This window comes from Sinohyriopsis cumingii, chromosome 8 (assembly GCF_028554795.1).
Source record: "Sinohyriopsis cumingii isolate HCF-2022 chromosome 8, ASM2855479v2, whole genome shotgun sequence".
NCBI lineage: Eukaryota > Metazoa > Mollusca > Bivalvia > Unionida > Unionidae > Sinohyriopsis > Sinohyriopsis cumingii.
In genome coordinates, this window is record NC_142968.1 from 13511250 (window position 1) to 13525620 (window position 14371).

The 14371-nt window shown below is 35.2% G+C and overlaps 1 protein-coding gene across 2 annotated transcripts in view; it reads left to right on the forward strand.

The window, feature by feature from the left end:
- LOC149793004 (uncharacterized) overlaps positions 1 to 14020 on the forward strand; it is a 67042-nt gene extending 53022 nt beyond the window's left edge. For both annotated transcript variants that reach the window (XM_089966873.1, XM_089966874.1), the window contains one exon: positions 6591 to 14020. In XM_089966873.1, the coding sequence (XP_089822999.1) occupies positions 6591 to 6763 (173 nt within the window). In that variant the 3' untranslated portion in view covers positions 6764 to 14020. The remainder of the gene's footprint in view (positions 1 to 6590) is intronic.
- Positions 14021 to 14371: the final 351 nt, after the last annotated feature.

Genomic DNA, 14371 nt, shown 5'->3' on the forward strand with positions numbered 1-14371 from the left:
TCTTCAGTCATTTGTTGAAAGTAATCCAGGATTCATGGAACATCTAATCTTTCTTTTGGGAAAGTCAGCGACATTTACCTCACTTTGTTACTGCATGCACTTGGACACACACGTTAGCTCTTAATATGACAATGCTGCTGTTTATAATGTGGATATGAATAGGTTTTGATTCTAGGTTAGTGTTCATTATAGTTGTAGCATCTTTGATGCTTGGTCAGGTGTCCTTAGAGATTTTTCACCTTGATGAAACTTTAGGCATTGAATATGCATGGGAGTTCATGGCCAAGATAGTTAATAGGGCTATGCACCATTTGAGTGCTAACACATTGATGGTTTTGGCAGATTTTGAACTGCTGAACAAGTTGCCTGTCTCTGCTTATTTTTACTGAAACTGCATCATTCCATGACTCTTCTATTCCCATTACTGTTTGGTGGTAGAATCGATATGTGTGGAAGCAGGCAGCATATAAACTGCCACCTCCAGCATTTTAGCTGAATCAGTCTCATTTGCCACAGAGAGATGATTGTCAGCAAAAGAGAGAAGATTGATCAATGCCCAACAGTAGTTTTGACTGTAATTGCAGGCAGTAACAGACCTCTTAAGTTCCTGTGGCATTTCAGTGAAAGGTATGGGAAAGAAGGTTTCTCCTTCTCCAAGTCTCCCTATGATTAGCTATGACTTGCACCTTAGCTACCTGCTGATAGACTGCCCGTAGGTGTCAGACTATATTTTCAGTATGTTTGGATCAGATTGGAAGTAACGGGGGACATCATAATGGTCACCCTTGCTTTCAAAATGATTGACTATGATTTTAATTGCTTCTCTTGGGTGGAACATGTCCTTGGTGACTGATCTGCTCAATCTGGTGATAGATGTTCCTATGAAATCCTAGCAAGGCTGAAAGGATTAAAATGGCCGTAGTCAAAGGTATTTCAACTCTGCCTGGACACATTTCTTTTTCACTACTGACTCATGTAGGTAGAGCTTTGTGAGGAAAGAAATTTTATCTTTCAGTTGTAGAGAGAATCACGAAATCAAAGCAGGCCTTCCACTTTGAAGGCTTACAAAATAAAATGGTGCATTTTTAGGTACTGGTGCAAGATCAACAGCATTGTCCCCTGGAGTGCCTCAGTACAGCAGTCTCTGGCTTGTTGAGGAGAAAAAGTTAGCTCTATTTACTATCAGTGGCTATTGCTTTGTGATATCCAACAATTTCAAGCGTCACAGTGGAGGAAAGATCAACTATACTTTTTTTTCTCACTTAATAGGACATAATTTCTCACCCTGTGGCCTAGATGGAATCTTTCTTGGGTTTTGTTGTTGTTCTTCTAGGGTTTAACACCATTTTTCAGCACATGATAGGCTATACATGGCGGCCAGTATTAATGGTGGAGGAAGAGCCCGGGAAATCCCCAGAAAGAACCACCGACCCTCGAGAAGCTACTGGCAAGCTTTCTCACATACCCATATTGGCCGAATCCGAGACTCGAACCTAAGCAGACAGCGGTGAGATGGCAGTGATCCATAACAGAGAGTGCTTTAGACCACTCTGCCACTCGGGGGCCTCTTCTTGGGTTTTGACTCAACTTAGATCAGTTTGGGTTCCTTTAGTCGGTACCTCACTGAAGCTGCTATCATATGATATGTGCTTTCTGATAGTTTTAGAAGGAAGACTCTTACTTATGTTAGGCACCAACCTGGATGCAACACACCAAGACTCATATTGGAAACAATCAGCATAGGCTGTGTTGCATTTCCTAAAATTGGTTGCATTATTTTTAATAATATGACTAGATTTTAGTGTAAGTGACCTTTCCACAACCAGCAAAATCACTCCAGTTTGTTTTATCATCCTGTGCAAAAGCAAAGAGATTAAACTCGATAAATGTTATATTTTCTGTTTAGACTTTAATGCTGCTTTCTACCTAGCGCAAGTAGCATTCTTCATTGGTTATTGCATCTAAAGGACAAATCAGAGAAAAGTATTATTTTCTTTAGGACTACAGGATGCAACAACAGTTAATTGGCCCAATTAGTGTTAATGATTGGCCCAATTAGTGTTAATGATTGGCCCAGTTAGTGTAGTGATTGGCCCAAGTAGTGTAATGATCGACTCAGTGTAGTGATTGGCTCAAGTAGTGTAATGATTGCCCAGCTGGTGTAGTGATTGGCCCAGTTAGTGTAGTAATGGCCCAATAATGTAGTGATTGGCCCAATTAGTGTAGTGATACCTACAACACTTTTCAAATTTATATGAATCATGCTAATAAGCAATCAATAATAGCTGTAAATATCAGGGAAAACACAAGCAAGAACTAAACCATCCATCAGTTTTATCTTCTATCAAAATAATTTTACAAAATGTGCAGACAAAAATCAAGCTACTGAGCACTGACCCTTAACCTTCAGCACTTTCATTTGGCTATTAGGCACATTTCAGCCAGGTGTCCATAATCATTGATTGTCTTTGTTGTTTTAAACAAAGTTTTATTATTTCTAGTGATCATCTTTTCGTTACTATTTCCATTATCCCATAAGATAACGGAAACTTGGAGAGATGGCCAAAAGCACTCAAATACAAGCAGTTTGCAGTATAGGGGAAAATGATACAAGCAGTTTGCAGTACAGGGGAAAATGATGCAAGCAATTTGCAGTACAGGGGAAAATGAGAAAATGATACAAGTAATTTGCAGTACAGGGGAAAATGTTTCAGAATCAAATTATATTTTGACCAGTTAACATTTTCCATTACATGTTGTATACCTAAGTTATGGAATATTTTTTTTTGGCCTGGATATAGGAAAGTGGTTTTGTGCTTGGTTTGAACCACTGTAGTCCAGAGCTTGCTTATTAGTTATTGTACATGCAAGGTTAATTGGTGTCCACCCAAGGTCATTGTTTTCCTCTGGGTTCTTAAGGCTCCTAAACCATAAGAATTGCATTATATCAATATCAGATAATGCGATTACATTGCCGGAGCTGATACAATTAGTTGTTTAGTTAGTACAGTAAATAAAGTGATCCTGCATCATCAGTTTATCATCAGCTCAACTCTTAGGTAAAGGTGATGCAGTCTGCAGACTAATATCATGGCTGCTGCTGCTAAAACAAACAAAAATGTTTAAATGCTGCTACTGAACAAGCTTTCAGTAGAAATTGACCAGATTTGACAGAATCACCCAATTTATACTGAGCTACCTTTTAAGTATGGCTAAACCTATTTCTTATCCATCCAACCAACTTATACTGAGCTACCTTTAAGTATGGCTAAACCTATTTCTTATCCATCCACCCAACTTATACTGAGCTAGCTTTAAATATGGCTAAACCTGTTTCTTATCCATCCACCCAACTTATACTGAGCTACCTTTAAGTATGGCTAAACCTGTTTCTTATCCATCCACCCAACTTATACTGAGCTACCTTTAAATATGGCTAAACCTGTTTCTTATCCATCTACTCTTGCATTTGACTACTAGTCAGTAGGTTAACAATAAGGCTCACTTGGGTCTCTTTTTGTGTTGGACATCAGAATAACAGTTTTTTTTGTAGTTGGCTGTATTTGTGCCCATCAAGGTCTAGGCATAATTTTTGGGGGTACAATGTCATCACCAGTTCCAGCTTTCTGCCTATCGGAGAGCCCTATGTAAAATACTTAGTTATCTCTTCTCACCACTCTTAGCTATCAAGCTAGTATGACTCCTATGTTGGTATGATTAATGTATTGGTATGACTTCTGTAGGTATGACTCGTGTGTTGATATGACCAATGTGTTGATATGGCTCCTGTGCTGGTATGATTAAAGTATTGGTGTAACTCTTGTGTTGATATGACTCCAGTGTTGGTATGACTCTTGTGTTGATATGATTAATGTATTGGTGTGACTCTTGTGTTGATATGACTCCAGTGTTGGTATGACTCTTGTGTTGATATGATTAAAGTATTGGTGTGACTCTTGTGTTGATATGACTCCAGTGTTGGTATGACTCTTGTGTTGATATGATTAATGTATTGGTGTGACTCTTGTGTTTATATGATTTGTGTGTGATATGATTAATGTGTTGATATGATTCATGTGTTAGTATGACCCATGTGTTGTTATGGCTCCAGTGTTGGTATGACTCTTGTGTTGATATGGTTAATGTATTGGTGTGACTCTTTTGTTGATATGACTTGTGTGTTGGTATGACTGATGTGTTGATATGACTCGTGTGTTGATATGATTCATGAGTTGATATGACTTGTGTTGGTATGATTAAAGTATTGGTGTGACTCTTGTGTTGATATGACTCCAGTGTTGGTATGACTCTTGTGTTGATATGATTAATGTATTGGTGTGACTCTTGTGTTTATATGATTTGTGTGTGATATGATTAATGTGTTGATATGATTCATGTGTTAGTATGACCCATGTGTTGTTATGGCTCCAGTGTTGGTATGACTCTTGTGTTGATATGGTTAATGTATTGGTGTGACTCTTTTGTTGATATGACTTGTGTGTTGGTATGACTGATGTGTTGATATGACTCGTGTGTTGATATGATTCATGAGTTGATATGACTTGTGTTGGTATGATTAAAGTATTGGTGTGACTCTTGTGTTGATATGACTCCAGTGTTGGTATGACTCTTGTGTTGATATGATTAATGTATTGGTGTGACTCTTGTGTTTATATGATTTGTGTGTGATATGATTAATGTGTTGATATGATTCATGTGTTAGTATGACCCATGTGTTGTTATGGCTCCAGTGTTGGTATGACTCTTGTGTTGATATGGTTAATGTATTGGTGTGACTCTTTTGTTGATATGACTTGTGTGTTGGTATGACTGATGTGTTGATATGACTCGTGTGTTGATATGATTCATGAGTTGATATGACTTGTGTTGGTATGATTAAAGTATTGGTGTGACTCTTGTGTTGATATGACTCCAGTGTTGGTATGACTCTTGTGTTGATATGATTAATGTATTGGTGTGACTCTTGTGTTTATATGATTTGTGTGTGGTATGATTAATGTGTTGATATGATTCATGTGTTAGCATGACCCATGTGTTGTTATGGCTCCAGTGTTGGTATGACTCTTGTGTTGATATGGTTAATGTATTGGTGTGACTCTTTTGTTGATATGACTTGTGTGTTGGTATGACTGATGTGTTGATATGACTCGTGTGTTGATATGATTCATGTGTTGATATGACCCATGTGTTGATATGACCCATGTCTTGGTATGACTAATGTGTTGATATGACCCATGTGTTAGTATGACTCTTATGTTGATATAATACATGTGTTGGTATGACTCTTGTGTTGATATGGTTAATGTGTTGATATGACTCTTGTGTTGATATGACTCGTGTTGGTATGATTAATGTGTTGATATGATTCATGTGTTGAAATGACTCGTGTTGGTATGTCTAATGTGTTGATATGACTAATGTGCTGATATGACTCATGGGTTGATATGATTCATGTGTTGATATGACTCATGTGTTGATATGACTCGTGTTGGTATGATTCATGTGTTGATATGACTCGTGTTGATATGGTTAATGTGTCGATACGACTCTTGTGCTGTTATGACTCATGTGTTGGTATGACTAATGTGTCGATATACTCTTGTGTTGATATAACTCATGTGTTGATATGATTCATGTGTTAATATGACTTATGTAGATATGACTTATGTGTTGGTATGACTAATGTGCTGATATGACTCTTGTGTTGATATGACTCATGTGTTGATATGACTAATGTGTTGATATGACTCGTGTTGATATGACTCATGTTGGTATGTCTAATGTGTTGGTATGACTAAAGTATTGATATGATTCATGTGTTAGTATGACTCATGTGTTGGTATGACTCTTGTGTTAGTTTGACCCATGTGTTGATATGACTTGTGTGTTGGTATGACTAATATGTTTATATGACTCATGTGTTAGTATGATTCATGTGTTAGTATGACTCTTGTGTTGGTATGACTCGTGTTAGTATGACTCTTGTGTTGGTATGACTCATGTTGATAATCTTTAACATTTTATTGGCTCATCACACTTAGCTATCAAGTTAGTAAGACATGTGTTGATATGAATCATGTGTTGATATGACTTATGTGCTAATAGAGCATAGTCCTTTTCATTTTAATGACTCATCAAACATTGGTATCAGACCAGTACCTCACAATATCACAGTCCCCAATATAGCATGGGCATGATCATGACTCCTATTATGCTTGGTAATTTTAATTCTTTCTTGCAATACACCCCAGTATCAGGCAAGCTGTCCTATATTTACAGTACACTGTTAATGGCTGTCCTGAACAACTATGGTGAGAAACCACAAATGTACCCCAATAAAAAGTGGACCTTCCTGATAGTACAGTACACTTTTATGGCTCCCCAAACAGCATTATAGAAACCACTGCATCATTTTCTCAGAAGCAAAAGCAGCACAATGGTCATGGACAGTGGTATAATCCTGTTTGAAAGTTAGAAAAATTCTAATACTTAAAAATCAGAGCATGCTTGGCAGATCAGACTTATATCACCCATGTTTTTAAATTCTTTTTTTAAATTTTTGCTTTCAGTGACTCCACTGATCATTGGCTTAATTGTTGGAGGATTAGTGGTGATAGTGGCTATTATTGGCGTGATTATATTCCTGGGACGCAGGCGAAGGCAGGCTCGATACCAAAATCGGCAGCCTCTTCTCAGCAACGAAGATGATGAGGAAGATGATGATGTAAATGTTAACATCTAGATAAGCTGACACAAGTCATCTATGAAATCCAGCTTATCATCAAATTCTTTATATATGCTTTCTTTTTGTTGTTGCTGTGAAATACACACCTCCTAAGTGCAAACTAATCAAACCAAGATCTGCATGTACCCAGTGTACCAGTACATTTGGGTGTATAGTGTTCTTCATTCTACTTATTACAGTACTTCCTCATTATAATACAGACAAAATAAGGTAAAAATTATGCAGTGTTATAAATTTGGTCACCATATACTGAGTTATTTTCAATTTCAAAATTACATTCATTATTGAACTGGGATGCATAAACATATACATGTTATATGAAGAACTGCACTATATGGAGGAACTGTACTATACTGAGGAACTACTGTACTGAGGGACTACACTATACTGAGGAACTACACTATACTGAGTTACTGTACTATACTGAGGGATTGTACTATACTGAGGGACTATGTTAAACTGAGTTACTATATTATAATAGCGACTGCACTTTGCTTAGAGTTTCTGTACTGGGGGACTGAACTTTACCTAGTGGTGCTTTATGTGAGGGTCACTATCTCAAATGAATAGACCTCATTTTAAATGTACATTGTACTGAAGCAGATCTAGGTCAGTATGGTTCGCAATTGGGTTGCATTTTATAAACAAATTAATATCATGATAGATTTCTACTGGATTTTATCTTGTGCTTGGGATTATTTTTTCTTTTGCAGCCAAGATCATCATCATTCATGTTTCTTAAACTAGATTTATTTTTGCAATATTAAATGTGCATAATATCATCATGATGGAACAAAATGTATTAGCATACAATCTGAAGTATCCAGATGTACTGCAGAGTTAGGTCTTTATTTTTTTTAAAGATAATATTAAAGAAAATTACTTTGTCATGGGAAAAGTTTGCATCGTTCATTATCCCTACACATCAGCAGGGAATGATGTGATACATTCTGTTTGTCCATCCGTCTGCCTGTTTCATCACCTTCTAAACCAAGTGTAGAATTAATGAAGTTTTATTATTTTGTTGACCTTGGGGTAGCCATCTGCAAGGGGGGAGGGAGTGCAGTATTGATTCCAAGCTCTAGGAGGGTGTCAAAGGTCAGATGTACATCATTTTCAATTACAATGACTTTTTGAATATATTCAAAATTTTATACAAGCAGTCACAGCAGAAAGGTGCATCTTGTATATGATGGATTTTGTATTAATACCCTGGGGTACTGTCTGGGGTGGGGGTTAGTTACCGGGGAGGGGTATTTAGGGGAAAGTTGGAAAATGCAAAATTAGGCATGAGGATTTGTGATGGCAAAAGCCATTACCAGTTGCTCTAGTTTCATTTAATTTTTATGTAAATTTAGCTGTCATTAGTGACTTGAGTTTCCTAAATTAATGCAGAGTAGATACTTGTATAAAATGTGACTGTTTGGTTAATGCAAGTCACTTCATAACTTTCCAACTTAGGCAACGCCTAAACAATTTGAACTTTTAAACTAATATTTTGATTGATATTGCAGTCCAGTTGTGGCTGATTGATATTGCAGTCCATTTGTGGCTAATTGATTTTGCCATTCATATGTGGCTAATTAATATTGCAGCCCATTTGTGACTAGTTGATATTGCAGTCCATTTGTGACTAACTGATATTGCCATTCATTTGTGGCTAATTGATATTGTAGTCCAGTTGTGTCTAGTTGATATTGCAGTCCAGTTGTGTCCAATTGATACTGCAGTTCATTTGTGGCTAATTGATATTGTAGTCCAGTTGTGTCTAGTTGATATTGCAGTCCAGTTGTGTCCAATTGATACTGCAGTTCATTTGTGGCTAATTAATATTGCATTCCAGTTGTGACAGGTTGATAATGCAGTCCAGTTGTGGCTAATTAATATTGCAGTCCAGTTGTGGGTATTTGATATTGCAGTCGAGTTGTGGCTAATTGATCTTGCAGTCCATTTGTGGCTAATTAATATTGCATTCCATTGTGGCTAATTGATATTATGATCCAGTTGTGGCTAATTGATATTTCAGTCCACTTTCTCTGGAGGCAAAAAGTTACTCCAAATGCAGTCTGGTTTACAGCTGTGCTTTTATACACTGTTTATTGCTTTTAATAAAGGTCTGCAGACTGAAACCAGTCAGTAGTATTGTGGACACATCAAGGACTTATACAATTAAAACTGATCAAATGGAGAATAATTCCAATTGTTTTGAATTGACCAAGTTTTCAGCAATCTGATTGGATACAAATGGTCACAGGATACTGCTCTGGAATTTTTTTACATATCAGTAAATTCAGGAGACTACTTTTGGTTCCCTGATCCCAGGTTGTTTTATGTGAAGTTTTTTATGTATACCAATGCCTTAAACCAAAGTCCTCCCCCCGTTTCGTGATTTGTGATCAAAATTTACAACCCCCAGATTAAAATAACCCATTAGAAGTTAAAACAATGTAATTGCACACTCCTTCCCGCACTTTAACAGACTCCTTTCTGCCAAAGAAAGCATATGGCAGACTTAAAAGCCAATCTACAGAAGATATTTCATTTTACTTAAACAGTATGTTCCACCAACTGTTGTTAAAGGTCAGTGTCATGTGATGAACAAGGAATCCCACTAAAAATGGACAAGATTTTGCATTTGAAAGATCAAAATGCACAGAAACCATAAACAACACATACTGTATGCAAGGATAATGTTGAAAAAAGGAATAGCCTGGTTTAAACAACCACCACCAATTTAATATAAAAAAAAGACTGTACCAAGTTCCTTAGATCAATGGCATGACCCGCCCTGACACTAAGAGTCAGCGACACTTGGCTAGCGACAGTCCGATTAAAACCACGTCTCCGCCATCCTTCATGAAGGACAGTAGAGATCTGATTATAATCAGATTGTCACTGGCAAAAATGAAGCTATGTATTCTGATGCAGTTATGAGGCTAATGAAGGAACTACCTAAAAGCGAATGTTTTATTGATGAAATCCACTGACGACAGAAAGGAAGAAACTTGGAATTACAAAGATTAAATGATCACGGTATTTGTCAATGTGTAAGTTGTTATCTAATCATTCACAAAGTTAACATAAAGTCCTTCAGACTTTATTTACTTTGCAAGTGATTAGGTATAAGTTACATATTGGTAAATAACCAACAAGGATCATTTAATCCTATAATGATTTTGAATGTTCCACTGAGCTGTTTACAGTAGAGTCCGACAATCATCACAAGATACCACCTTGTTGAACTCTGACTACAAGGGCTACAAATCATGACAATTCAAGTGCAGAACACATGAAAGGCTATTGTTTCATTTCCCCTCCAGTCTATCATGATTTCATATTTTTTTAATCAATCCTTGTTTGATTTACAGCTGCCATCATCTTTCTTAGATTCAAATCCATCATGTCTTTCACTGGATCACATTATGCATATATATTCCAAATACATGTAATGCTTTGTTGTCTGTTCTTGTCTTACCTTCTATATAGCAAAACATACATGTCTTGTACATGTCAGTTTTCTGGTATTGGTGACGAAAGTGTCAGCTTCAGTGTTAGGATTCTGTTTTAAGGTTTTTGAAGTTTTATATTTTTTTTCATTAGTTAGCTATATTTAACTTGATTTTTTGTACATTACCTCTCTCTCTCTCTCTCTCTATACTGTTTCCTGTCTCACCTGCAACAGTGGCTTTGGCTTTGTCATTATTAAGATTCTGTTGTATATTTTCTGATATTCATTTGTCTTAAGTTGTTGTTTTCAGTTAAAACTATGAAGTCTCTGCCCTGAGCTCTAGTCTAGCAGAATGCTGTGTATATATATATATATATATATATATATAGCAAAAATTGGTATCATTAACACACTGTTTGCAGGTGAGATAATGTGTTCCAGTTAATTAGAATAGACCTTATCCTGGTTTTTGATCGATAGTAAGTAGAAGAAAGTTCAGTTGGGAATATGGAAATGTTTTGAGATTTGATGAAAAGCATTTATCAGTAGCAGGGAGGCCACTGTGTTAGTCTTGTATAATGGGAAGATTTATAATAAATATTTGTGTATATTTTGTACTGTTGTATTGTTTACATTAACGAATTGCTATAATTTATATTATACTTTTCCTTCAGAAATGTTGTTGTTTTCAGCACTACTAAAATTTTGTGTTTAACAGTTTAAGATCTGCATTAGTTTTTTTTGGACCTGTACAGTGGGCTTGCATCCTGTCCTATATGTCATAGATTTGACATGGTCTCCAGAACTTTCGACATAGTCAGCTTATATAGAGGCATACAATCGTAGCTTGTAAATACTTAAAAATTTGTTAACATTTTGGTGCTGAATTATGTTGGATAAACCAAAGAGTCATACGATGTGATTTTCCTCTGATTGAATTCCACTAAATTGTTTTCATCCAAAATATCATATTCAATAAATATTTAAACATGCACGATCCAAATAAATAAGATTTTATTGCAAGTACATCGTTGTAAATTTCTGTAATATTTGGATTTGTTTTAATACATTCCTGTTTCATTATTTTTTATGTACAGTAGACTACAATTACTTAAGTACTTTTGTTACCCAATTTGTTTCCATTCTTTCAACCATTGCAATGGCTGATTAGACATTTTTGGGTCTGAGCAAGTCTTTCATGTTATTGATGTTTGAGTTTTTGAAGTTTTACTGTAATTTTCAGTGCTGCACTATGAACACGGGCTCTGTGCCCTCCAAATCGTGACACGTGCATCCAGGGGCACCATTTTTGCATCATGTATACTATGTGCTTTTGGAAAATTTTTAAAAATATGTCCATTTTTCTTTAGTGCATGCTGGATATAATTGCATGCATATTGTACATCGAATGCCACATATGTTTGATCATTAGTGATTGCAAAATCACTAAAGTCATTCACAATTTTCAGATGTAAATGATGGTAGCAAGTACAGATGACAAGTTCAGAATTTAAAACAGGGAAAGCAAATGAGTTGATATTTTTTTCCTGTGCCTCAAGTTGTTCCATGGACTTGGTCCTCTTTATAAAAAAATTTGTCTTGAGCCGATTAGCTTCAATGTACAACACTATTTTCAATGGTATTCATCGCTACATGTATAAAATTTAATTTCTTTATGTCTGTTATTGTTCACTACATCATGAGATCTGCATAATATTAGTGAAGTTGAAATGCTGGAAATTTTCCTAAAATATGGAACACAAGGCGTGTATCTCAATTGTGATAACATGATAAATTAAAAGAGAGCAAATCTCCTTTGCAAAGAATCTCAGTAATGGCCGCCAGTAGGTGGTCAAATTTAGATCTCAGACGTTTACACAAGTGGAATTTTTCTGGTAAAAATTATGTGTTTGTTTTTCTTATTTTGTGTTATATTTCCTTTTGATCATGATTTGTGGAAGTCGGTACACGTGTTAAAAAAATGATATGGAAGAATTAATATGAGAATTATTATATCTTTGTAATTTTTTAATGTAAATAGATATGAAAATTTATACAATAGTAATTCAATAAAACTGGAATGTAAAGGATACTCATTAGATCCCAAAATTTGGTCCACCATGGACAGGTCACTCCATAATAAAACCTTGTTTGGCATTTTAACTAAGAAATATTTCTCAAAACCAGGCATGTGCAATTTCCTCCATGGTGCAGGTGGGATAAGCAATTATTAAAGTCACACCTTGTGCTGTAAATAAGTACATAAAACCAGGTTGAGGACTGGAACTGACTCACTGGCCATAGGTTGCATAAGCTTTCTTAAGACAATGAAATCTTATTTGCATAAAGTCTTAGAATGGAGAGGCCTTAAAACTTGACTCAACTCTGACTCTTATTGGACAGTATTCAGACCAACCATAATGCTGCATTTCTACATCGAGTAAGATTTTCTAGGCTGGAGTAATGCGTATCACTCTAAATGTTTATTACATTTATATGATGATGGAGTGATGTGTCCTTTTTTAGAATTTCCCAGCTTCCATATATACCTGTTTACAAACAAAATAGATCCAAATCTGCCATAGCATAATGCACCTGCAGATCAAGGTCTGTGTTGTTTGTTCAGATGATTACCCCTAACAGTCTGCAGAGACTTCATTAATTTGATGCAGAGCTGTAATTAGTAATTGGTCTGTAGTTAGTAATTGGCCTGTAATTAGTAATTGTAATTGGCCTGTAATTAGTAATTGGCGTCAACTTAAAAAGAAACTGATCGAATAAGTAACTGTAAAAATAAATTGTCTTTGAAAATGTATTCTATTTATCATATAATTATTTTATCTGATTGAATATACATGGCTCATTACAAATCATGTTCAATAACTTTTATCCTTATTTGTAAGTTTGCCACTAATTGGTAATATTTTAGTGACATATTTTCTCACAGTTGCTGAATTAGACATTACAAATCCATAATTTAGGGTGATCAATATTAGGTAAACAATAAAACTTGCCTGAAGAGACAAGTGTTTTGGAAGACATGTCAAACAGTTAAACCTGCTAGAGAAAATGTGTTTTGGAAGAGATGTAATTTAAAACAGGATTCCTAATGCCTTGATCAATTTTGTTTTATAATATGATGACCACTATTAAGAAACCACCAGCTGTGAAAATGATATAAAGAAACATTTGTTGTTGGCAGAAGGAATGTCACTGAAGGCAGGTTTTACTGTATAAACTATCAGTACGTGAAGAACATCGTGCAGTTTGTGTTAAAATGATCAAGATAATCTCTTGATTTTGTTGTTTTATACAATTTTGATTTACTAGATATTTGTATCAATACAGTTTAAAGCAGATCTAATTTTTGTTGTTGTTGTTTTCTTATAAATGTCACATTTGTTACCTGTATGGAAATGTTGTGGTTTTTATTTTCCATGTGGTCGTGTTTACATATCACATAATATCTAAATTGTTTAGAATGGCTAGATAACATCATTTGGAAATTAGAACCACTTTCCTTGAGATTATTGTACTGATTTAAGACAACTTCTTTTTGAGTAATCTTTACCAAAAATGATATTAATGCTAGGTATAGCAACCAGATAGTTGGAAAAAATCTCAAAAAGAAAACTACCGGTATATCAACCTTTCTTACTAATTTGTACTCTGCAAAGTATTTCATTATGTTTTTTTTTATGTAACTGATTAAAATTGTGATTTTTTTCTGGATTTTATCATGTGCGATGTGTATTATTTGTACATAATTCTTGTGGATGTAATTTTAATAAATATTTATTTAATAAGCACATTTTCATGTTCATTTTGTATACAGTCTGATAATGGACCAATTTCAGTATGTATCCATTTACAAGGAGATAACGTTTCTCATTCTTTACTTTTTTTTGTATGTTCATTTGCCTTTCCATATGTCTCTCTTAGACTTTGTCTCCTTATCCAAAATTGCACCAGGATGAACAGTTGTGAAAATCTTGCAAAAGTTGAAACTTTTTGAGCAAATTTGTTGAATTTCTGCATAATCACAAAATACTTAAAAATTAGACACAGATCTAAAAGTCTTTAATTTAACATCCAGTATATGCATATCACCTAATTTAAAACTCTTGTTATCAGTGAAGATCAACAACACTCCACTT